The sequence below is a fragment of the Mirounga leonina genome, unplaced genomic scaffold, assembly GCF_011800145.1.
Source record: "Mirounga leonina isolate KUSES-001 unplaced genomic scaffold, KU_Mleo_1.0 Mir_126, whole genome shotgun sequence".
In the NCBI taxonomy this organism is placed as follows: Eukaryota; Metazoa; Chordata; class Mammalia; order Carnivora; family Phocidae; genus Mirounga; species Mirounga leonina.
The window spans coordinates 8,853,488-8,876,244 of record NW_023270314.1 but is presented as its reverse complement, the minus strand read 5'-3'; the positions used below and the strand labels follow the sequence as shown (position 1 = coordinate 8,876,244).

Sequence of the window (22,757 nt, the reverse complement as noted above, 5' to 3'; positions counted from 1 at the left end):
ATCAGTTCATGTCAGTTTTGATAATTCTGTCACTTATTTATGGCAAAATAACTAAATTTGGGTCTAATACTTGAAGGTTCTTTCATTCTTTCCTTCATCATTTGTATATTCTCTTCCTTTGCTTTCTTCTGTAACTAGAGAAGTAAACATGTTGAGTGGAACTAACTTTGTGTTTACTAAGATTTGCTCAGCCAGCCATATGACACGTCCCTGCATAGACAAGTGACCTCCTGTGGTGAGGGTACAGGGTACTCTCTGAGCTACCTGTGTGTGAGGATCAGGGATTTAACCTGTATTTTTTTCAGTGACAGCTTAATAATAAAATAGTGTGATCCTGTAGTTGATGCTGAGTTTAACTTTCTTAAATTGAGTCAATGAAGGGGACGGTAAGGTTGCTTTTTAAATGTGCCTGAAGAAACACACCAGTCAGTTGCGTTTGTTTGTTTGTTTAACTCTTTCACACCTTAAAAATCATCTTTAAGAAAGGCCTCCCGGGGTAATGCAATAGGATACTTATAAAACATTTTGGGAGATGCAGCATATATATGCCAATAAATTTAAAGGACAGTGAGTCACGGAAGTTAGCAGGGATTGTGAATCTGGGGTGCTGCGCTACTTTACAGCCCAATCTTGATATGCTGGGGAGATAGGCCCAATCAGCGAGGTTGGATTTAGGAAGATAGAATGGATGTGAAAGTTGGTGTTGGAAAAAGTAATGGAACCAAAAAGTGCATTGCAAAGCTTGAGATGGTAGTAGCAGAGAGAGAACAACTCAAGAATTACAGTGAATCATAAATTGAATGAGTCCACATTCTGATCCCTGTTAATATATTCAAATGCTGCAGTGTGTTGAATTGTAATGGTGATGTCATACATCAAAACGGATGAGCTACGTTCAGGTCTTGTTAGGCTGTGATTTGGGGACTGAGTTCAGCAGAATACCACATCTCAGAAAAAAGACAAATTGCCAAGCATTCAGTAGAGAACAATACAAATAATAAAAAGATCTCGAAAACACGAGCTGTGAGAGGTTATGAGACCTGAAAATTTCACTCTAAAAAAAAGACATAGAGAAGATGATAGCCTTTTGCATGCATTAAAAAACATAATAAAAGGGACAGAAATTGGTTTCTTTCACTGATTAAGACAAATAAACAAGAAATAATTGGCATAGGCTTCACTGAGTAAAATATAGGGATTATATTATTACTGTAGGTGAATTATTACTTGAAAATTTCTGTATTAAAACACTATTGAGATTCTACAATTAACTATACAGACATCACAATATGGTAATATGGGTTTTTTTATAAGCAATTTAATCTAAAATTAAATGTGTGTCCATAATAACACAGCCTCTTAATTTTGTGATAATGTATTATTTTTCAAATAATGTTAAAAGATACAATTTGAAGCTTTAAGCCAATACAGAACAAAAATTTAAAGTATTTAATTTTTAAAAAGTATTCAGTAGATACTGATATCCATTCCCTAATAGATGAATTGATAACTGGTATCATCCCTCTACTTAAAAAATATCCTGAAACAGTGGAGTACCTTCTACATTGTGGGGTATCAAAAATATATATTGAATCGAAATGTATTGGAAATCATTTTGAAAATGGAAAAATTAGGGCCTTTCCATACTAAAAATTATAAGCAGAAGAGCATCTCTGGAGCTTTGCGACATACGTGATACATAAACTTCACTACTCATGCACTTCATTATAATGTTACTGGTATTATTGTCTTTAATGATGATCATAGTGAAAGATATATTTATTTATTGAGCAGTTAGTACATTTCAACTGCTTTTTGTGCATGATCTCATCATTTTTATTTCATTTTTTATAGAAGACAAATCCAAAACTCACAAAAGTTATATAACTTGCCACTGGCAGTGGATCTGGGATTCCTTTCCCAGACTGCCTGCCCTTCTAACCTCACCGCATGTGATGCTGTGGCGGTATGTCAAATTACCATATATCAGTAATATATGTTTGTTCAAAAATGATTTTAAAAAGACGAAAGAATAAAAAGGACACCCACCAGAACTTAAATACTCTCTGCAATGAGTATAAGCAATAGTCTAATGCAGGTTGTGCTCATGACATAAGCCCGTGGTTCCCGCATCTGGTCAACGTCTAAGAATCGTTGAGAGGACCTGTGAAAGGGTTTGCTGGACCGCACCCCCAGTGTTCTGATTCAGTAGGTTGAATGGGGCCCAAGAACTTGTATTCATGACAAGTTCTCGTGTGATGCTGATGCTGCTGGTCTGGGGACCAGTCTTTGGGAACCACTGGTGTAGGGAAAAGCTACTGTCTTCAAAGTCAAAGACACCAGTGATCAAAATGTAGCTGTGCCATTAAATGACCTGAGGCAAAACACTTGGTTTCATCATCTGAAAAACGGCAGTGATATTACTAACCAAACAAGACATAAGAATTATACAAAAGAATGCCTATTTATTATTTGGCTTTTATAGGAAATCATAAAAGATGAATCATCTTTGGAGTTGCCTTCTACTTGTTTTTACCATACAGGTGGGTGGTGTGAGTTTTAAATGGGGAAAGTAGGAATAAGTATAGAATAGAGCAGTACAGAATATGTATAGAATGCCCTCATTGTCTGATCTTCTCTGTAAGTTTGGGAGTTATAAGCATGTGACCTGTAATATAAAATATAAAACAAAATATTACCATAGGGATTCTCAGATAGGAGCATGGGGATGTTTGCCCTTTTCTTCCTGCTTTAAGAAATACTGCTTGGCTTGGCCTCTAGGAAAATGTTTCTTTTTCCTCCCTCCCCTTCATCTGCTGCTCATGTCCCTCCATCTGCCATATCTCATTGTATCTCATAGGTAAAGAGCTCCAGTTTGGCTCCCTTCCTTTGTGTCTCTTTCTGCCCATCAATATTCGCTTTTCTTATGTGAAAACACAAAGGAGGACAGACAAAAGGCTCTTTTTGCTATAGTCTGTATATCTGGTTTAGAAACCTCATGTTTTCTTCTCCTAAAAACATGGATCCTAACTTATTGTCCATGTTCCCAAGTTATTATGGTCCTATTTCCCTGGTTCTGTACACTGCTTTTTATATTCTTCTTAGTATGAAATGTCCTACTATAAATTTTCATAGGCTAAAGTTATACCAGCCAGACCTGCCATTTTTCTGCTCAGTTACCAGCATATGCATTTTGCAGATGAGTGAAGCCAGCAGGGAGTCTATATGGAATAATGGAAAGGACAGGGCTGCCCAAAACTCCGTGGGCTGGGGTGAGGAATTAGGTTTGCTCCTAATTGTAATGGTGATGTCATTAGACAGCTAGGTTGTCATTAGACAGCTGTGGCTTTTGATGAGTCCATGTTTACTCCAAGTCTCAACCCTGTTTCTAAAGCAAGGCCATTGACCCCAAATCTCCAGGGCTTATATTAGATGTAACAGTCCAAAATTTCATACTCCCTGTCCATGAACATAAATCATTCAATTTCCTCCTGATATGTCCACTGTTGGTTCTCTTTTGATTATTATTATACAGTTATTTGATTATTATACAATTTAAAGGATGCATTTTCATTTATTCACCTATTCAGTAAGTGTGTATCGAGCAGCTACGATGTGTCGACACCGTGCTGGACACTTGGAAGGCAAAGTCCCTTCATTCAACTGATGCCTGCCCCTGTTACTTCCCTGTCATCGAGAATAGGTGGTTCATGCCCTGACACACCCTAAAGATTTGTGGTGGAGGCAGGGAGAGTGTAGGAGGGAAGCAGAAATTGTTCAAATACACACACACCTAAACATGAAACTCAGAAAAGTGCAACCAAGAAGTCTGTGGTGTTCTGAGAGAATGTCATGGGAATTTGACCAGATCAGAGACCAGGGAAAACTTCCAGCCCTGAGAGCTAGTGGTGGAAATGAAGAGGACATATTTGAGCATGACTGAAGAACGAAGAGTGAGAGGAGTTAATGATTGCTTGCATATAAAGGGTAAAAAAGGAAGACATCAATGACAGTCCACTGGAATAATCCAATAGAGCTCAAACATTTATACATACTAATTGCCAAAGACAACATTTTTCAGTCTCTATCCTAAACTCTCCATCATACATGTAAATAATTGCAAGGATTCACCTTTCAGCATATTATAAACAGACACTTTTTTAAACAAAATTCTTTCAAACCCCTAAATGTATTCAATGGAATTGAAACACCCTAGCTACTTTAATACCCCCGTTAGCCATTTAAAAATTTGATTTATGTTTTTACTTAACAGCCACAAATTTTATATTATTCTTTTCTTCTCCCCCAAATTATATTCTAATATATCTCTGCTAGATAATCCTTTTTGGATCACCCTATCATACTTCTCTGCAATAGGAAATATATACATACAACACATACAGACATATACACACATAATTTTTTCATGTCATAAAATCCTATGTTAATTTTTTTTCAAAATTGAGTTTTTATTACAATGATTGCTTATATATAATTGACCAACATAAATACATGGCAAACTCTGTAATTTCCAAACATAAAAATTGTTAAATATGAATGTTAAAATTGAGATTGGTCTTTTCCCGAACCAGTTTATATATTCACAGACAAATATTACTCACTGCTAGAATGAGAAAAGTTTCACCATCAATTCTATTTGATTTTTATGTTAAAGTACTGAGAAACTTTATACATAAAAATAAATAGATAGGAATGGGAGGCGTTTTGTTACAGCAGTGTGACACAGTTCTTTTGTCTTTCCAAGTGTTGTGCCAAAAATTACATAGTAATCTATCACCAAAATTTTTAAATTATCACCTGACAACTTGATTAGACCCTTCTTCAATTTTGATGGAAGCTAAGAATTTAAAAAATTGAAAACTCATTTTCTAGATATCAACACCAATATTTAGAATTTTTATTTGATATTGCAGTACAATGTACCCTCGGAAGATGCAAGTTGAGTGAAAGAGAAATATACCTTTCTCCTGGAAAATGAAGGAAAGTGGGAGAAAGGTTTTTATGAAAAGAGAAGTATCCGTATGAAAGTTTAGAATGTGGAACTTGATTGCTGTAAAAGTACCCATATCCTTAGTTATTCTTTAAGAAATCTTTCCTTACCCCCAGAGTTAGGAGCACCTATCTAGGTGACACTAGGAGGTGGGTAGAAATGGAAGGAATGAGTGATAGATTAGATTGTTTAGGGAGAGAATGTAACATAAGGAGAGCGAAGGTGAAGAATTGATCACAATTTTGAATAGCTGGGTATCATCCAGACATGAGTTGTGGTCCTTGAAGCTTAACATTTATGGTGCCTTCTGAAAGTTGTTTTATTCCCTCTACCAATGTTCATATTTTTAAATTTATTATTAATCCTTTTCACTATGAATGCAAAGAATTTTATCTGTTTGAAGATAGAGATCTATCTATAGATATGAATACCTGAAAACAGTGGATAGTGTAAAAATATGTCTGGAATTTATTCTTATAAATATGTCCCCAGGAACCTGTACAATTCTTAAAACTTATTTCTCCTTAAAAAATCCCACTATTTCTACACTATTTTACCTTGCAAAATAGGCAGTTTATATCTTAGTTTCAGAATAGTTTTTATGATTTTCTCATACGTATTTAAAAATTTAACTCAAAGCATTATTTTTCTACATTAAACCAAACCTGCTTTTACAAGTCAAGTTCTATATCCTCTTTAACTCCTAACTAACACCTGGCCTAGAAACTTTTTTTATCAGAGTATCAGAAATTATTTCATTTTTACTTTCTAAGAGTTTAGGGAGGATGCTGTAAAAGGTAGTCCTATTCTCAGTAGACTGTGTTAAGTAGCTCAAAACTGATTGACCTGTACTTTTAGTCATTTACGTTTTTACTTGCATGTGAGATAACACAGCATCATGTACTGTCATTGTTTGCCTTATTTTTTTACTGTCCACAGTTGGGGCACTGGTTAATAGAGAACTTCATGCAAATTCTACCCTGAACATTCTTCATAACAGACCCACTGAGGTGAGGGGAAAAATATAGTGAATTACCTACTTGAATGTTTGTAATGCTGATTTTAAAAAAAGTATTTTAGCTAGTTTTCCCCAATGTAAAATTTGAGCACACGTTTTTCACTTTTATCATATACTTGGAAAATAAAACTTAACGGGTAGTCACTTCCCTTCCATCATCTTTCTGCCCTAAGAATTGTATATTTCAGTAGTTAACGGCCAGTCACCTGGTTATGAATTGTTGCCTGTGTAACCCTAGCACAGAGCTTTAAAAGTTGCTCATGAAAATATTTAAAGCAGAAAGTGGTATGGGAACCTCTGGAATAATTCACAATTACCATCAAAATCATCACTACTGTTAACATCTTATCAATTTATCCCTCTGTAGTTCTTCAAAGCTAATACAAATTTAATATGCTCTAGCCCTCCTCCCTCATTGTGACCCATGCAGTATTACAGGGCTATGTTCCTCGGTCCACCTTTGGATAATGGGATATCTGGTTAATAGTTGATTTGGTTTTTATCTTTCAGCTTCATTTCTAAAATAAAGTAGTATTGCACATTTCTTCCATAGTAATATATCTCCTTAATCCAATCAATATTATTTCAGACTTGTACACTACTTGATTCATGTGCTAAATATATCTTGAACTTCTGCTGCATCTCAGGCATCATACTAAAAGACACCAGAGATCCAGTGATGAACAAAAGGACAGTTTCTGCTTTCCTGGAGCTTATAGTCCAGTGGGATAGACTGAGACTAATCAGATGTCATACAAACACTTTAAGATTTTAACTGTATTGAGAAGCCAGAAGGGAGATTTCTAAGAAAAGGGCAATTTTACCTATCAGTGAGTTGACATTCTTGCAGAGTGACAACTGACCTGAGGCCTACGGGACAAATACACATTCATCAGGCAGAGAGAGAAAGATGTTACCTAAAAGAAACAGTGTACAGGAATGGCCTTCTTCCTCAACATCATTTCTCAAGATTAAAGTCTTGGTACTTTCCAAAAGCGTCACTGTTTGGGCAGAATCTGTACTAACCCAAGGACATCGTCTGCAAGTCTTGCAATTTTTTTTCCAGTTAATCATGTTTGTTTTGTTTTTATTTGCCGAGAAGAGCAAAAATCCCAGTTAATTGATCATGCGCCTTCATCAAAGCTTTAGGGAATCGCTCTTCTAAAATTAGAGTATGTTACCAAACAAAAGTGTTTTGGAACACCTATGTAGAAGAAAAATAATATACGAAGTGTAGGAAGTGTGCTTGCTATCTGAATTAATCCAATTGTGAATTCCTTTGTCAAACTAGAAATCTCGTTCATAACCAGTAGTCTTATGTGATTGACCATTTGTGGAAGTAGAGGTCATCTATTAAGAATCCTCAAGTAATGACTACACCCGTATACAGAAGAGGGCTTTATTATCTCTCTTTTCCGAAGCTTCTCTGGAATCACACTGAGAGTTCCACTTTTCCTTGCCATTGGGAGAATTCAATACATGCTGGCTTAGTTCAGTCCATCGTGAGATAAATATTTGACTAAATGACCTACTTGAGGGACTAACTAATCTGGATGTATTTTTTTAATTTACTTCTTGGTGTAGCAGGGAGTTTAATTGCCTCAAGAGCTAATATAACTTCAGTAAGTGCATATTTCTATTCATTTTCTTATAGTCATATTTAGTTTCTAATCTAAATACACTAACAATTTTATATTCTAATTTAAAAGGCAGAAATAATCCTACACTTGTTTTCTTCTTCCTGACCCTTTTGGCTTTTTCCTGACATTTTACTTAAAAAAAAAAAATTCGATTACAGCCATGCATAGAAGCAAATAGTCAATAGTATTTTTTTAAGGTATTTTAATTTTTACAGAAGCATGCTTTTGAAGGTGACTTCATTTAATTTAACTGTTTTTCTTTTCAGTATAATTGGTTTTTCCCCCATTTCTGCCAATAGTAATTTTCCTATCATGCTAGTATTGTTTGCCTGATATTATACCAACTTCAGGCATAATGCTATTGAACTTTTGTCCCATCTATCAAAAGATATGCTTATTGATTAGTTATAGAATAGCTCTATTTTAACCGCCTGACTGTTTGTCACAGTACAAGTGCTAAGTGAATATGGATTTCCATGGGCAACACAGGGAGAGCAATGTTGATTCACTCACAGTAGTGATCACTAGTATTTACTAAGCCAGAGCTGGAGAACCAACAAAAATATTTGCAGTTTCCAAAACATTTTTACTTACTCACAGAGAGTGGATTATAGTAATAGATTCAGATTCAGGTTTATGACAACTGCTACCAACCACTATAAAGAAGAAATTTCCTCCACATTTTCCAAAAATAATGTAAACACTGAGAAGATTCAGCAACATTAACGACATTTCCTTTTTGTTTATTTCCCCCCCTTGCGATTAAGTCTTAGGACTGATTCTATACATGTAATTCATTCTAGCTCAAAATGAAAGTGAAAATAATTCATGTTAGGCTTTCTAATGATAGTGTGATAATATTTACTTAATATTGTGATAATGTTGATGGAAAATGCTCTACAAGCATCAAATACTGTTTTGTGATATATGTATTTTAAATTTTGTGATATATATATGTATACACATATACGTATATATATCTCAAAATATCTAAAAGTGAGAAAGAACTTGGATGACTTGTAATTTCTTGGCAATAACAGGAAAAATAAAAGCGCATGCACACTGTTGTGGGTTGAATAATGGCCTCTAAAAGATAGGTCTAAATCCTAAACACTATCTGTGAATACGACCTTATTTGGAAATAGGGTCTTTGCAATGAGCTCACATGGATTTAGGGTAAGCCCTAAATCCAGTGGTGATGGTACTCATAAGAGACAAAAAAGAAGGCACAGAGAGACACAGAGGGAAACTCATGTGAAGACAGAGGTGGAAATTGAAGTAATGGATTTGCAAACCAAGGAATGCCAAGGATTGCTGGAGGCATGGGAACTAGAAGAGAGGCATAGAACAGATTCTGCGGAGCCTCCAGAAGAAAGCAATGCCGCTGACACCTTGATTTTAGACTTCTAGCTATAGGAACTGTGAGAGAAGAGATTTCTGTTGTTTTAAGCCATCCAGTTTGTGATACTTTGTTATGGCAGCTCTAGTAAACTAATACGCACACCTTTAGCCTCTGCTTCCTATTCAAAACTTGGTTTATGATCAACATTTTGCAGTTTTTCTTTCCTTGATGGAATATCAAGGGACGCTACAGAAAGCAAGTTCAACTTTTAACTTTCACTGACTTCTTCCTGCTCTTAAGGTTTTCATCAAGAATGAGATACTGAGAAGACAGTTCTTAGTCCTCCCAAAATTCAGACAAAACTATCATCAGTGTTCATAAAATTATTTTTGTAAATGTGTAAAAAAATATATGGGGTGGTCAATGGTATGAAAATAGAATAATTATGTAGAGATAGCCCCTAAAATTCACAGCAAAGAACCCATGCTCATGTTTTAGGATCCCTCCTAAATATTTTGAAAGAGTCTCTTCTTTTTTTCTTTTTCATGATTTGAGATTCTTTTTATAATTAAAAAATCAAATAGAAAAAATTCACGTGACTTCTATTTTATTTTCATATATACATAAACACTGCTTATTTTATTCTGCAATATAGAGCACAGGTATCTAATATATATTCTGCTTTCTGTTCTCGTCATACACATCAATGCTACAGCTAGAACCTGCCAGTTACATGTATATGTGCATATATACATTTGTTATTTCAGAAAATCATAAAATTTGTGGCGACTTTTTAAAGATATGTGTTTTTCTTAGATTTATCATCTGCCAATGCAAAATATGCCTTTTGCCTTATTTTGTAACTTTCTCATCCACTCTTGCCATTCCCCTTTCCTCCAGAACCCAGACTGTTGGAGTTTTTTTCCCAATAATTTTCTGTTACCTTATATAATAGGTATAAATTATTTTTAACTTTTTAATTATCAAATTTAATTATATCTATCCTTATTCCTTAAAGCACACGCACACATGTATGAAGTTTACCGTGGATTTCACTGCTTTTTCTTTTTTTTTTAAAGATTTTATTTATTTATTTGAGAGAGAGAGAGAGCACATGAGAGGGGGGAGGGTCAGAGGGAGAAGCAGACCCCCTGCTGAGCAGGGAGCCCGATGCGGGACTCGATCCCGGGACTCCAGGATCATGACCTGAGCCGAAGGCAGTCGCTTAACCAACTGAGCCACCCAGGTGCCCCTTCATTGCTTTTTCACAGGAGGGTCAAAGTGAAACCATAGAACATCTAGGATTTGATATGAATAAGAATACTTCTCTATTTTTAAAAAGTACAGTATTTTTTGTGTGTGTAATGAATGTGCCAATTAAATCTCTGAAAACCTGCAGAATTACATGTTGTAAAATTTACTTCGGCCAAAGTAAAATCTATCTTTAGTTGGGGACCTTGCTATTGAGAAAGATACATTACTTATTGCCTACCCATGACAGCTTAGTAGTTATGCCTAAAAAAATTAACTAAATTGCCATAGTTGATTCTTCCCAGGCTGGAGAAACAGCCTTGTTAACCTCAGTGACCTTGACAGTGCATTAGAAAAGAAAGTAAACCACATTTGCACAGGCCCTCCCATTTATAAAAGTAGTATTTTGATGGATACAGTAAATCTGTGTAATTTTCAACCTTCGTACGAAGAATACAAAAGACAATGGATGTTGCTATAAATTATGCCTGGGCAATAAGAATTATTTGTCAAGGTGGAGCCCGATGTCATCCAGTGGGGTTTTTATAAACACTCAGTCCTGGGTCATGATTTGAATGAGCACAGAGCTTATGGACTGCTGATGTTTCTAATGTTTGGTTTCCATCATCATCTTGTGTCTTCATAGTTAACATACAGATTCCTAATTATTGTGATTCAGACATCACAATCATATGTATGTAAATTTAGACTTCTTCTCCCAGGTGGCACTTAACTTTACAGTGCAATGGCCAGAGCCCAGTGAAAGAAACTTAAATATCACAGATCAAGACAGAGCAGGTTCCTTGAGAAGTCATGGATAATGGGCACCTGGTAATCAGTAAACAATTAATCTCATCTCTAACACAGGCATCTATAAATAGGGCAATTTATCATCCATTTCACAACGTCTACTACCACTGTATGCCTCTTAAGTTTTAAATGATGCTGTGCTCTTAGAACTATTTATACCAGCAGCCTGCTGCTCACTATTTCAGAGTGAGTCATCAGAGATAGCTTAATTTTTCTACTTTTGTTATAAAGCAGTTTGATTTTTTTGAGCTCTCATGGGTATAATTGATTCTGGATGTCATAATGGTTCTGAGTTGTGAAATGTTAAATAACAATGTCCTAGGCTTTTCAGTGGAGTGAGTGGTTAAAATCCAGGACAAAGAAACAGTTTAAACAAGTCAAGTCACGAATTCTCTAATTGTTTGTTGTTGTTTTTTTCTATTACCTTTTTGTGGGTCTTTGTCATTGCCTGTCTTTGTCATCATCATGCTGCATGTTTTGGCCTCTGTGAACACTTCTCACTTGGGTTCTTTCTTTCTACCTTTTCTTTGATGTCTCCTTCTTTTTATCCTGTTCTTGGTAATGTTGTCTGGGCCACCTGGGTTCTTAAGTTTTTGTGCTTTAGCAATTATATTTTATAAAGTGGTCTTATAGCCTAAATATTTACCCTCATCATCCCTCTTCCTTCCTACCCAGTAGCAATAATAGCTATTTTATATATGGGACTTAAAAGTTTAAAATGTAATGTCATGTAAATTATTTCAGCTTAAGTAAAGTAAATGTCTCTTTTAAAGTACAATAAAAGCCATTTAAAAAGAGTGCTGTTATCTTAAAATATAATCTTTTGATAAACTCTGTATAGTAACAGTTAAGTGAGCCCCCCTTCAGCCATCCTTTTTCCTTTCATATGGGAAGAGCAGCATATGCCTCTTTGCAAATATGCAAGAATCAAACATAAAGAGGTATTGAACATTTCAGAACACACTAATTTTATTTTTTTTAATTTTTTTAAACATCTCTTTTTTTTAAGGTTTTTTTTTTTTTGTTTTGTTTTTTTTGATAGAGAGAGATACAGTGAGAGAGGGAACACCAGCAGGGGGAGTGGAGAGGGAGAAGCAGGCTTCCCGCCGAGCAGGGAGCCCGATGATGCGGGGCTCGATCCCAGGACCCTGGGATCATGACCTGAGCCGGAGGCAGACATTTAACGACTGAGCCACCCAGGCGCACCAGAACACAGTAATTTTAAATATAGTTGGTCTGTTATCCTCCTGGTGGATCCATCTCTATGTTTTGAGGTCCAAAGGGCCACAAAGACTGGCTTTGAACTGCCTTTTCCTTTGTTCCAAGGTTTTAGTGTCCCTTTTGTTATGCTTAAGTTTCAGTGGGAATGAGCAGGCCTGGTGTGGACACAAGAGAGAGGAGTCTCTGGAAAAAGAGCAGCCCCAGCTGCTGCCCCCCAGGTGCCTGGCCCACAGCACTGCAGCCCAGTGTTCTTTCCAAAGGTCCCTGACGCACGCTTCACGTGGGATTCTTTGCTAGGGGCCTTGTAGAGATACTATGAAACAGTACTGCTTCTGGGTGCCAGGGTTTTGATATGGATTTGGTGGCGTGTTTGATTGACAAGTATACCGGTGAAGTTAGGTGGGATTATAAAACTGTGTTTTATTATAATGCCTTAATGTATTGTCAGCCATGATTTTTATAATTACTCATTCACTTGTAGTGAGGTTGTCTGAAAACTTTCTTTCTTTCTAGTCCTGTACTCTTTTGGGAAATATGGAGATATTTGTTGCCACTTCATACTACTAATAATAGTAATAAAAATAATGAGGAGGAATACCCTTACTACAAATTGAGACCGTTTTCTACGTACCCTGCACTTGGCTATGTGTGGCATTTAGATAATGCCTGTACTGAGCTCCAGATATGTACCAAGCGCTGTGCTCATTTAATCATTGTAATAACCTTGTAAGGAATCGTTTTCCCCATTTTCCAGATGAGGAAACTGCTGCTTAGCTGCAAAAGGTCACGTGTTCTTTCTAAACAGCTTTAAGTTTCATTCAAGATAGCTTTCTTGGGAGTAGCCAAGGGACAAAGAATGAAAGATGGCAGTAGGGGATACTATGAACAGGGTCAACCTTTGTAAATGCAGGTTATTTTTCTGATATTTTAAAGTCAACGATTGCCCTGAAAGAAGTTAAGAGTATTGGTACTTACAAGGTCAAACAAGATTTAGAGTATTGATGAGGAAGCCTCAACCAAAGCTGTCTTTTAACTTTTAGATTAGACAAATGATCTTTCAAATGAATTAATTAACTGCAGATTAATTAAAATTAATTAAACAGTAGGCCACTGAAAGAAATAGGTGCTCTTAGAGAGGCTAGTGATTTGAGAAATTTTTTTCATTGTCTTTGAAAATAATGAAATCCGCATTTCAATGTTAATACAATTGCTAATGAAAAGAATCTTGTACTAACAGAGCAGGAAGGGACTTTAGAACTCATGTACTTTAGCCCTGTCCAATTAGGATGAAAAATGAAGCCCAAAGCAATGACCTTGACTCGCCCAGTCCTAGAGGCAGTTATTGGAAATTAGGTCTACTGAGAACCTGCTTAAAAATAGACCCCTATCATGATTAAGCATCAAAATTTGTATTTTAAAATAGTATGATTTTTTTTCCTTTGGCCTGTATAATTTCCTCTGGGAGATATTTTAACTGTATCATCAGAATTGTTTCTACATATTATTCAATAGCGTTTTTCTATATTGGAATATGTTTTACTCTAATAGTAATAGAATTTTGTCTTTATAAATGTAATTATACATTTACTTATCTTATTTCCAAAGTAATTGTCAAATTTATTAAATGATTAAATTTGAAATACTTGAATTAAAAAAAGAAAGACTAGTTAACTGTAATCCCTCAACCCAGAGGCAAATGTTAATATTCTCTTGTTTTTTCTTTTAGTCTTTCTTTCTAATATACACATTACATTTTTTTCGCTTAATATAGTCATATTACGTATGTTATGTTCATCCTTAATAATATAGTTCATCATATTAAATAATGTATTTTATCATATCATTAAATATTAATCTATGATACATCATTCTGTGTTGCTATTTATATCTTCAACAGGTCCCTTATTGTTATTTTAGATGTGCCCTGATTTTTTACCTTAAAAAACACCTACAACAAAGAAAATTTTTATAGCAAAATCTTCAGAAATGTGTCTGTTAATTTATCAACCTACTTTACAAATTTCCATTTAATAACTAAAATACCAATTTACTAAGATTTAAAATACTAGTCCCATTCCACCATCATTATTTAACTCAGTAAAAAATTTTTTCTAGATTTTTCTAAATTTTTAAAATCCCTCTATTTTTCTACCTACTAAATTTTTTTAACTTCTACCCCAAAGCATTTTGTTTTCATGCATTTGCTTTTGGCAAAGTAAAAAAGGTTCAACATATCACCAAAATACAAAATAGATTATTTCAAGATGCTAACTGTTACAATTTCAAAACTATTTTGCTTTCAAAACTTTTACCATACAAATGAACTTTGTCATGATCCTATTTAAAATGAGAATAGATTAAAAACTATAGTACAAGTTACACTAATTAGGTAATAATTTTCTGCAGTGTTAGACCCTCAAGAAGATAGACACTTCCTTTTGGCTAAGCATTCCTCTGTTCATCTCCTACGAAGGCAGATAGGAGAGACTAGCTTCCTGGTCCTGTATATGGATACTACAGAGAGAAAAATAAGCACAGCTTTCCTTCTCTAGATAATAAAATTCCATTGAAAGATTTATTTCTGAGGCAGCAGCTTAGAAGAAATGACCATGGGATATTCACATTCTTATAAACAATTTCCATGTCCATGAGAAGGGGCCGTGCCTCCCTGTAATCCTGATATCAAGAATCTCACAAAACTCATTTGTACTGCTCATAACTATGGGTTCTTGGGTTCTGTGGGGTTTTCAGCCCATGCTTTCCAAACAAATGAGCTTTTTCATTTGTTCCTTAATGACTTTGGTTTATACAAAGAGATCTTAAACTGTCCCCAGAGCAATCATTTTGCTAAAATGTTATTAGAACATCTTTACAAATTTAGCAACAAAAGGGGCTTCATTAACAATGGAAGTCATTGGGAACCAAGGCCCTTAGCAAATTCAGTGCTCACCAGTCTTGTTTTATTTTCAGCAATGAGGACAATAATGTTATGAACTATCCATTGACTCCTTAGTTGGTGGGTGGGTAAGGAAGTTGAGGGGTGCATGCCGTGGGAAGAGATGCTCGAAAAATCAGGGTGGTATTCTCCTGTTAATCAGTTCTGTCCTTGCCCTTCGAAGGAGACCTGTGAACCGGAAGCAGCACATTCGCATGGCATCTGCTAATAGAGTTATTTCTTTCCTGAGAGTTTTGGAGATTTGCAGCTGAGACCGAGGGCGGTTTTTCAATGGCCCATCCACAGGCTTGAGATTATATATGTAAACATATGTGTGTCTTATTTTTATAGTAATCAAATTTGACACATCTGCTATGCACAGAGGGACAGCTGCTGACAAGCCTGAAAAGTTGACCTGCAGCTTCTGGCAGAGCAAATCCAAATTATGGGGTCTCTCTCTTGGTTTGGGACTGCAGCTTGAGATCCGGAATCTGCCCTTATTCTGGTCAGCTTTGCTTTTAAAGGCCTCCTTTGCCTAGGATAACTTTTGCTAGATTCCTTCAGGGTGGTCTGTCATTTTATCCAGCACTTTATTGCCGAGTGCCCTTTTAAGACTTTTTTCTCCGTGCTGTGTGTATGACCAGATTGCCATAGAGCAGTTCCTTAAGTACAGTGCTCACCTATGTCCTTACGCTCACCCAGAGGCTGCATTTTAACAAGGATAGCTTCAGTGCTGGTGGGCACCATGGATACTTATTGTTGGAAATCCAGTCTTGCCCATATTGAATATTTCTCAAAGATGACTGATTTAACTGTGTATTGGAAAATTAACTTAAAAAAAAAAGGTTAGCGGCAACCCTGTGGCCACTTCAGCACTGAGAGCATGATAAGTTGGATGTGTCCATATTACTCTGATGACTACCACTAAGAGAAAACAATGGATCATACTTCTGTTGTCATAGCCATCTCTAAGCTGATAAAAATGGGAAAGACTTTCATGTACAGATCATCCTGGATCTCAGTTTACTATATAGTGGTGATGGTGCAAAATATCCTCTCTGAGAACAGAGTTCCCTCTCCTGCAAAAAGAAGTTTATAATGCAGACAGCATGATATTATTATATAGACTAAATAAAATGTATAACCTGGAACATGGTATTGCACAGAATTGCTATTTCCTGCCTCTCGTGCTCCTCTAGCCAGTGCCCAGGGCTTTGGACGGGCTAGTCCATTTATTCATTTGTATGTGCATCTTACACAGTTCTGCATCAGTCAACAACATCTACTGAATAACAAAATATGGACTATTGCTACTGATTATGATATAGGGCAGTCAAGTTATTTCTAAGGAATATAGTTAATATCTTTTTTTTTTTGCATTTTCTATATTTCTGTATGCTTTTTCTACTTGAAACCATTGATATTGGAGATGGATTTCATAGGCAGTAAAAAACCTAATTCAATGGGCTCTATCCCTATATTCTTTTTAGTACATTAGTAGCTTGATGACTTTCTATTAGGTCTAACATTAAGAAAATATACATTGAAGGGCGCCTGGGTGGCTCAGTTGGTTAAGCGACTGCCTTCGGCTCAGGTCATGATCCTGGAGTCCCGGGATCGAGTCCCGCATAGGGCTCCCTGCTCGGCGGGGAGTCTGCTTCTCCCTCTGACCCTCCTCCCTCTCATGCTCTCTGTCTCTCATTCTCTCTCTCTCAAATAAATAAATAAATCTTTAAAAAAAAAAAAAGAAAATATACATTGAGAAAAAAAGAAAATATACATTAATTTATGAGCTGATGATTTCAGTAGACATTTTATTGTTTTTTCTTGCAAATTTTTCTATTGATCTCTTGGCCAAAGTCATAACAATGATACAGTGTTTTGCTCTGTAGCCTATAATATTTGGGAGAAAAGACTCATCCTCTTTTCTAGTTGTTGATTTAGAGAAAGACAAGGTTTCTTAACTTTTTTATTATAGTTAGTAAAGATGGAAGCATATTTGTAATCCTGTATGCTATCTACCATGATTGAATGTGGTAGCAATGTTTTCTGAAGCTCTTGGATGGTTTCTTCTGATGTCTGTGTTCCTTTAAAAACAAAACAGAGTGCTTGCCTTCTAATACCACAAAGAAAAAAGGCTTCAGTTAGCGAGGTTAAAGTAACTTTTCTCCAAATACTCCAAATTACTTCTAGGAAGAGACAGAATAATATAGTTTTAGGCATTTCTGGAAACAATTAATTTTGTATGATACTTCTAGCAAATATAAGCATTGTGGTATCCTGAAACACAATCCTCAATATTCTGAGTGTAGCCCTACTTAGCTGCTTAACAGAATAAGATGAAGCTTATCTTCCTGGTGGTCATTCAGACACTCCCTCCTGTTTTCTAAATACCCCTTCAACCATAGCGTGTTTTAACCATTAATCAAGGTCCTAAATCTTTAGAAGAGATTGTTTTATCTTGCTACCCAGAGAAAACACCTCTTAATCAGCCACATTCAAATTACAAGTGAGAAATTTAAATAGTAGATCACTGAATATGACACAAAGCAGACATGTATTTGTCTTTGACTTTTTGTAAGTATTCTAGTGTTCTTTCAGAGAATTCGGTTTTTAAAATGTGGGATATATACTGAGACTTGAGAGAACAATATTTAGTAAAAAATTGCTATGGTAAAGTAAACATGACCATTTACAACTTATAAATAGTCAAGAGTAATTAAATCCACTCACGGTTTCCCACCATAATATTTATTTTGGAGTCCAAGTCAAATTTGTTCTTTTTTTATAGTCACTTTTATAAATGTAGGGAAAAAGAAATTTCTACTTTCTCAAAATTTATTACTTTATGTTTTATCTGTTTATTATCTCTATCGGTAATCTTCTAGGTTCCAAAATGTGAAGACCTATTTGAGAAAACTAATTTTAGGGAGACTTGTCTATGATTTTAGGAGAAAATGTTTGTTTTATTCAAATTAGTCTCTTCAGCCTGTGCTTTCTTGTCATTCTTGGGTCTACCAATTATGAGAGAAAATGTTTGGTTGGTAAGTGTATTAATGTTGGTGGAAATATAAAGCAACCTGTTTGCATTGTTTTTTTAAGCCTTTGTGTTCTGATTTTTTTAAAGATTTTATTTATTTATTTGACAGAGAGAGAGGGAGAGAGAGAGAGATCAGAAGCAGGGGGAGTGGCAGAGGGAGAGGGAGAAGCAGGCTCCTAGCTGAGCAGGGAGCCTGATGCAGGGCTAGGTCCCAGGACCGTGGGATCATGACTTGAGCCGAAGGCAGACGTTTAACCGACTGAGCCACCCAGGTGTCCCGTGATTTTTGTTTAAATATAGTTTCAAGAGTAGAAATAAAACTTGCATTCAAAATACATTATTTTACATCATTCAATTGCCAATATTTTTGAATATTGTTACTATATAGTATTATTCTCTTTCAGGTAAAGTCTAATTAACAAAATCATCTTTTTTAAAAACTCACTGTAGGGGCGCCTGGGTGGCTCAGTTGGTTAAGTGACTGCCTTTGGCTCAGGTCATGATCCTGGAGTCCTGGGATTGAGTCCCACATCAGGCTCCTTGCTCAACGGAGAGGCTGCTTCTCCCTCTGACCCTCTCCCCTCTCATGCTGTTTCTCTCTCTCTCTCTCAAATAAATAAAATCTTTAAAAAAAAAAAAACTGACTGTAGTAAATCAGCATCTGTCTTTAGTTTCAATGCTATGAAGCTTTTAATTAACAGAAAACCAACATGGGTTGCTTCTTTAGAATACCACTAAATGTTAGAGACATCGTCTACTGTACAGGAGTTTCACTACTAGATGAGGATGTCTGGGAATTCATATGGATGAAATTCCACTCCACCACAGCAGTTTCTGAGAAGAAAATATTATTGGAAGCCTTAACTTGCAGTGATGACAGGAACTTATTAAATAGGTGGGTCAATTAATTTTCTAAATTTATTTGTGTAATGAGAGTACTCTCTGTTAATCAAACTACACTGAACTTGATTTTATTTCCTCGAATATATACTAGTTACTCTAAGATGTATCTTCTATAGCTAAGGAAAATTGCCATGTTGACATGACTAAAGCTAATTGAATCGAAAGAAATACCTTTGTTTCTCACTAAATAATAGGACAATATTTCATTGAAAAAGGAAGTATTTACTATAAAGATTTTTTAAAGTGAGTTGATAGCATCAGAACAAAATTGTGATTTCTTCACCCGCAAGAATTTTTCAAAACTTAATTAATGAGCTAATTAAAGTGCTATGATTTTGCTCTTCCCCCTTTTATAAACAGAAAATTGTTCTGTTGGTAAGTTGTATTAGTAGTTTACACAAGACTGTTCTTTTAAAGAATATGACAAATTAATGCATGTAATTTTTATAATTTTATAAAAATGTTTAAGTTATTGGGCTAAAAGTTTTTCTACAATTCTATCCTTAAAGGCTTCTGAATCTATCACTGAATTCTGAGGTGGTGTTAGATCAAGATGCAATTGATGTGATAATCCATGTCGCTCGAAATCCACATGGCCGAGACCTTGCCTGGAAGTTTTTCAGAGATAAATGGAAGATATTAAATACCAGGTAGAAATAAGAGTTCAGTCATTCAAACTTGAGTGAGTAAATTAAAGGTGACATAGGAGAGATAAGGGCCCAACTTTTTGTGTTAAAACCAAGGTCCAGATAATAGAATTAGATTTTAAAATAGTCAACCAAGATGGATGTTGCCACTTCTGTGAAACTCAGAATTATTTTAATGATTCTATGACATTATTCATGTAATAAAGATTAAAAACTGTGATTATATATGGAAATGTGGGAGTAAAAAGGTTTAGCAGTACAACTTTTGTGGAAAATCTATTGAGCTGTCTAAGATTGAAGAAATATCATAAAACTATATTCTAAATGTGTTGTAAAAAAAAGATTTATAAATCAGATATAGTTATTATATTATATAACAAGAAAATTTTACCTCTGCAGAATTGTTTTAAATTTTCTTTAAATATAAATATAAAACACCTGAAATAAAACCAAGGTATAGAGAAGGAACATTTGAATCATTGTATAACTCTAGTTGCAATGGAATGCATTCCTGAGACATCTTGTTAATGGTGAGAATTCTTCAGCCTCAATTTAAGAAAACGTTTCATTATGTATTTAAATGTATTATAATGAATGTTGATTTATTACTCTGATAATCTCTATGGCATTTTAAAATTAAATTTATTATAGAGCCTGTAGATGCTGTGTGTTCTCAAACTTAAATGTCCCCAAACAGTGAACAGACCTCTTGTTCTGTCTCTTAAAAACTGGTGTGTAAACTACATTTTTAAGGTATAGCTTTCTCACTTGCCCTTGTATAATGGGTTCAATTTGAATGGATGTGTCCTGTTAAAGCACAATTCTATCTACAGACATTTCATTGTCAGAAAGCACTGATATTCCTAGAAGACATATTGGCTTTTTTGTATTTGCAGCTCAGAAATTGGAATGATTGGAAGATTAAAACTTGCTTTGCTCTCATGTACCCCTAATATAGTGAATAGTCAGATACCAGGTGAAATTAATATATACGAGCACTTCACTTTAAAAAGTGTCAAATATCTGCCAATGCACAGTCTCCTTAGGGAGTGGTTTTGTCTGTCAGAGTTCAGCATAGTGCAGGTATTGTTCAGTTCCAACCAAAAAATGTTTGGTTCCTGGTATGCTTATTTTGTCTCATTGAGACTCCATGGTCCCCAACCGAAAGGTAGAAAGGTTGAGATTTCAGTATATCTACATGCTCCTACTCCTCTGTCAATCCTTGAACACTGGAGTTCATGGAGGTGCTATCCAAGGTACTCCTATTTCCTGCCTGCAGATTCTCCCTGTTTTTAGTTGCCATCTACTCCAATCGCTCGATCGTTTCAATTGCTCCCAAATCTAGATCTCTTACTCAAACATTTTGTCTAAGCTTCACCCTATGATGGACAGTTGCCTGTTTGGACCCCCCTACTGAGGTGTACCTGCAAAGCTAAATCCATCACTGTCTTCTTGTCTTCCTTTCCCCAGTAAATAATATGGCCATCCAACAATTGCTCAAGCCAGACACTTAGAAAACCACATGTACCCCCTTGCCATATATAACAATTAGGCTTGAGATATTGTCAATTTAACAAGTCCTAAAAGAAAGGTGCCACAATACTACTGTAAGGGCAGCATTAGAAAACCTCTTATAATGGGGGCTGAGCCTTTGCTTCTAAAACCTCAGAATCTTTTTTAGTGTACTTTTCTTAATTCTAAGAGTATGGTAGCCTGTGACAGGTATCCTTAGCACAACAGAGATAAATCAATAAAATGAGAAACCTTGCCATCTCACCAATACAAATTGTTCCTTACTGTGGGTCACGAGTCAAGAATTTATGTCTGTGGTACAAGGATTATGCAATCCAAATGAACAACTCAATATTTTAATTTAATGCCTACATGAAAACATACTAATATTTGGGGAGCACTTCAAAGAAATTTGGCTCAGTTTCTAAGCATGAAAAAGAATGCCAATGTCATTTATGACTGACCAGACCAAAGGATCTGTGTGACATACTGATAATGCCCAAGTTTGTATTAGACTCCTGTTTCCTTTGTTGGGATTTTTTTTTTCCTCATAGTGAACTAAGTTGTTTAAAGTAGAAAGTTTAAAAATATTTCTCCCTCAAACCTTGGATTGAAAATATAATAGTAGTTCCTAAATCTAATTTTAGAGGGTTCCTTTTTTTTTTTTTTTTTAATTTACTGCAGCTTAGGGCTCTCTGAAACATTTTGAGATAAATCAGGGGGCATCTGATGGTATTCTGCAGTCAGAATGCACCTCCCTGGCTCCCTGGTGAAATGACCTTGAAATGTTCAGAGATCTTAATGGCAACAAGATAACATTGGTCAAATGGAGCCCTTGAAAAGGATTCTAAAAAAATCTATAGAGTAGTATTTCTTAAATTACTTCCTATATTAACATCAAGACTTTTTTTTTTAATCTTTCCAGGTATGGAGAGGCATTATTTATGAATTCCAAACTCATTAGTGGAGTTACAGAATTTCTTAATACTGAAGGTGAACTCAAAGAGGTAAATATTTTAATATATGAGTTCTAATGTTTTTCTTTTATAAATATATGAAATTATACATTCACTTTAACCATTTTTTTCCAACAGACTCATATCCATTTCTTAAAAAAAAACATACGTTCATGATAAAGACTTGATTTAATTCATTATTTGCAAAATTATTTCTATTATATTAAACGTTAAATGCCTTTGGGGCTCCTGGGTGGCTCAGTAGGTTGAGCATCTGACTTTTGGTTTTGGCTCAGGTCATGATCTGAGTCTTGAGATCTCCTCTTAGTGCTCTGTGCACTCAGTTCAGAGTCTACTTGTCCCTCTCCCTCCCCCTCTGACCATGTGAGTGCTCTCTCTCTCTCTCTCAAATAAGTAAATAAAATCTAAAAAACAAACAAACAAGCATAAAATGCCTTTGAGAGATGTTTG

The 22,757-nt window shown here is 35.4% G+C and overlaps 1 protein-coding gene across 1 annotated transcript in view; it reads left to right on the top strand.

Annotated features, from left to right (window-relative positions):
- Positions 1-22,757, top strand: part of TRHDE (thyrotropin releasing hormone degrading enzyme) — a 363,215-nt gene that overhangs the window by 334,308 nt on the left and 6,150 nt on the right. The window contains exons 16-18 of the mRNA XM_035002118.1: positions 18,996-19,163; positions 19,681-19,821; positions 22,256-22,337. Of these exons, the coding sequence (XP_034858009.1) occupies positions 18,996-19,163; positions 19,681-19,821; positions 22,256-22,337 (391 nt within the window). The remainder of the gene's footprint in view (positions 1-18,995; positions 19,164-19,680; positions 19,822-22,255; positions 22,338-22,757) is intronic.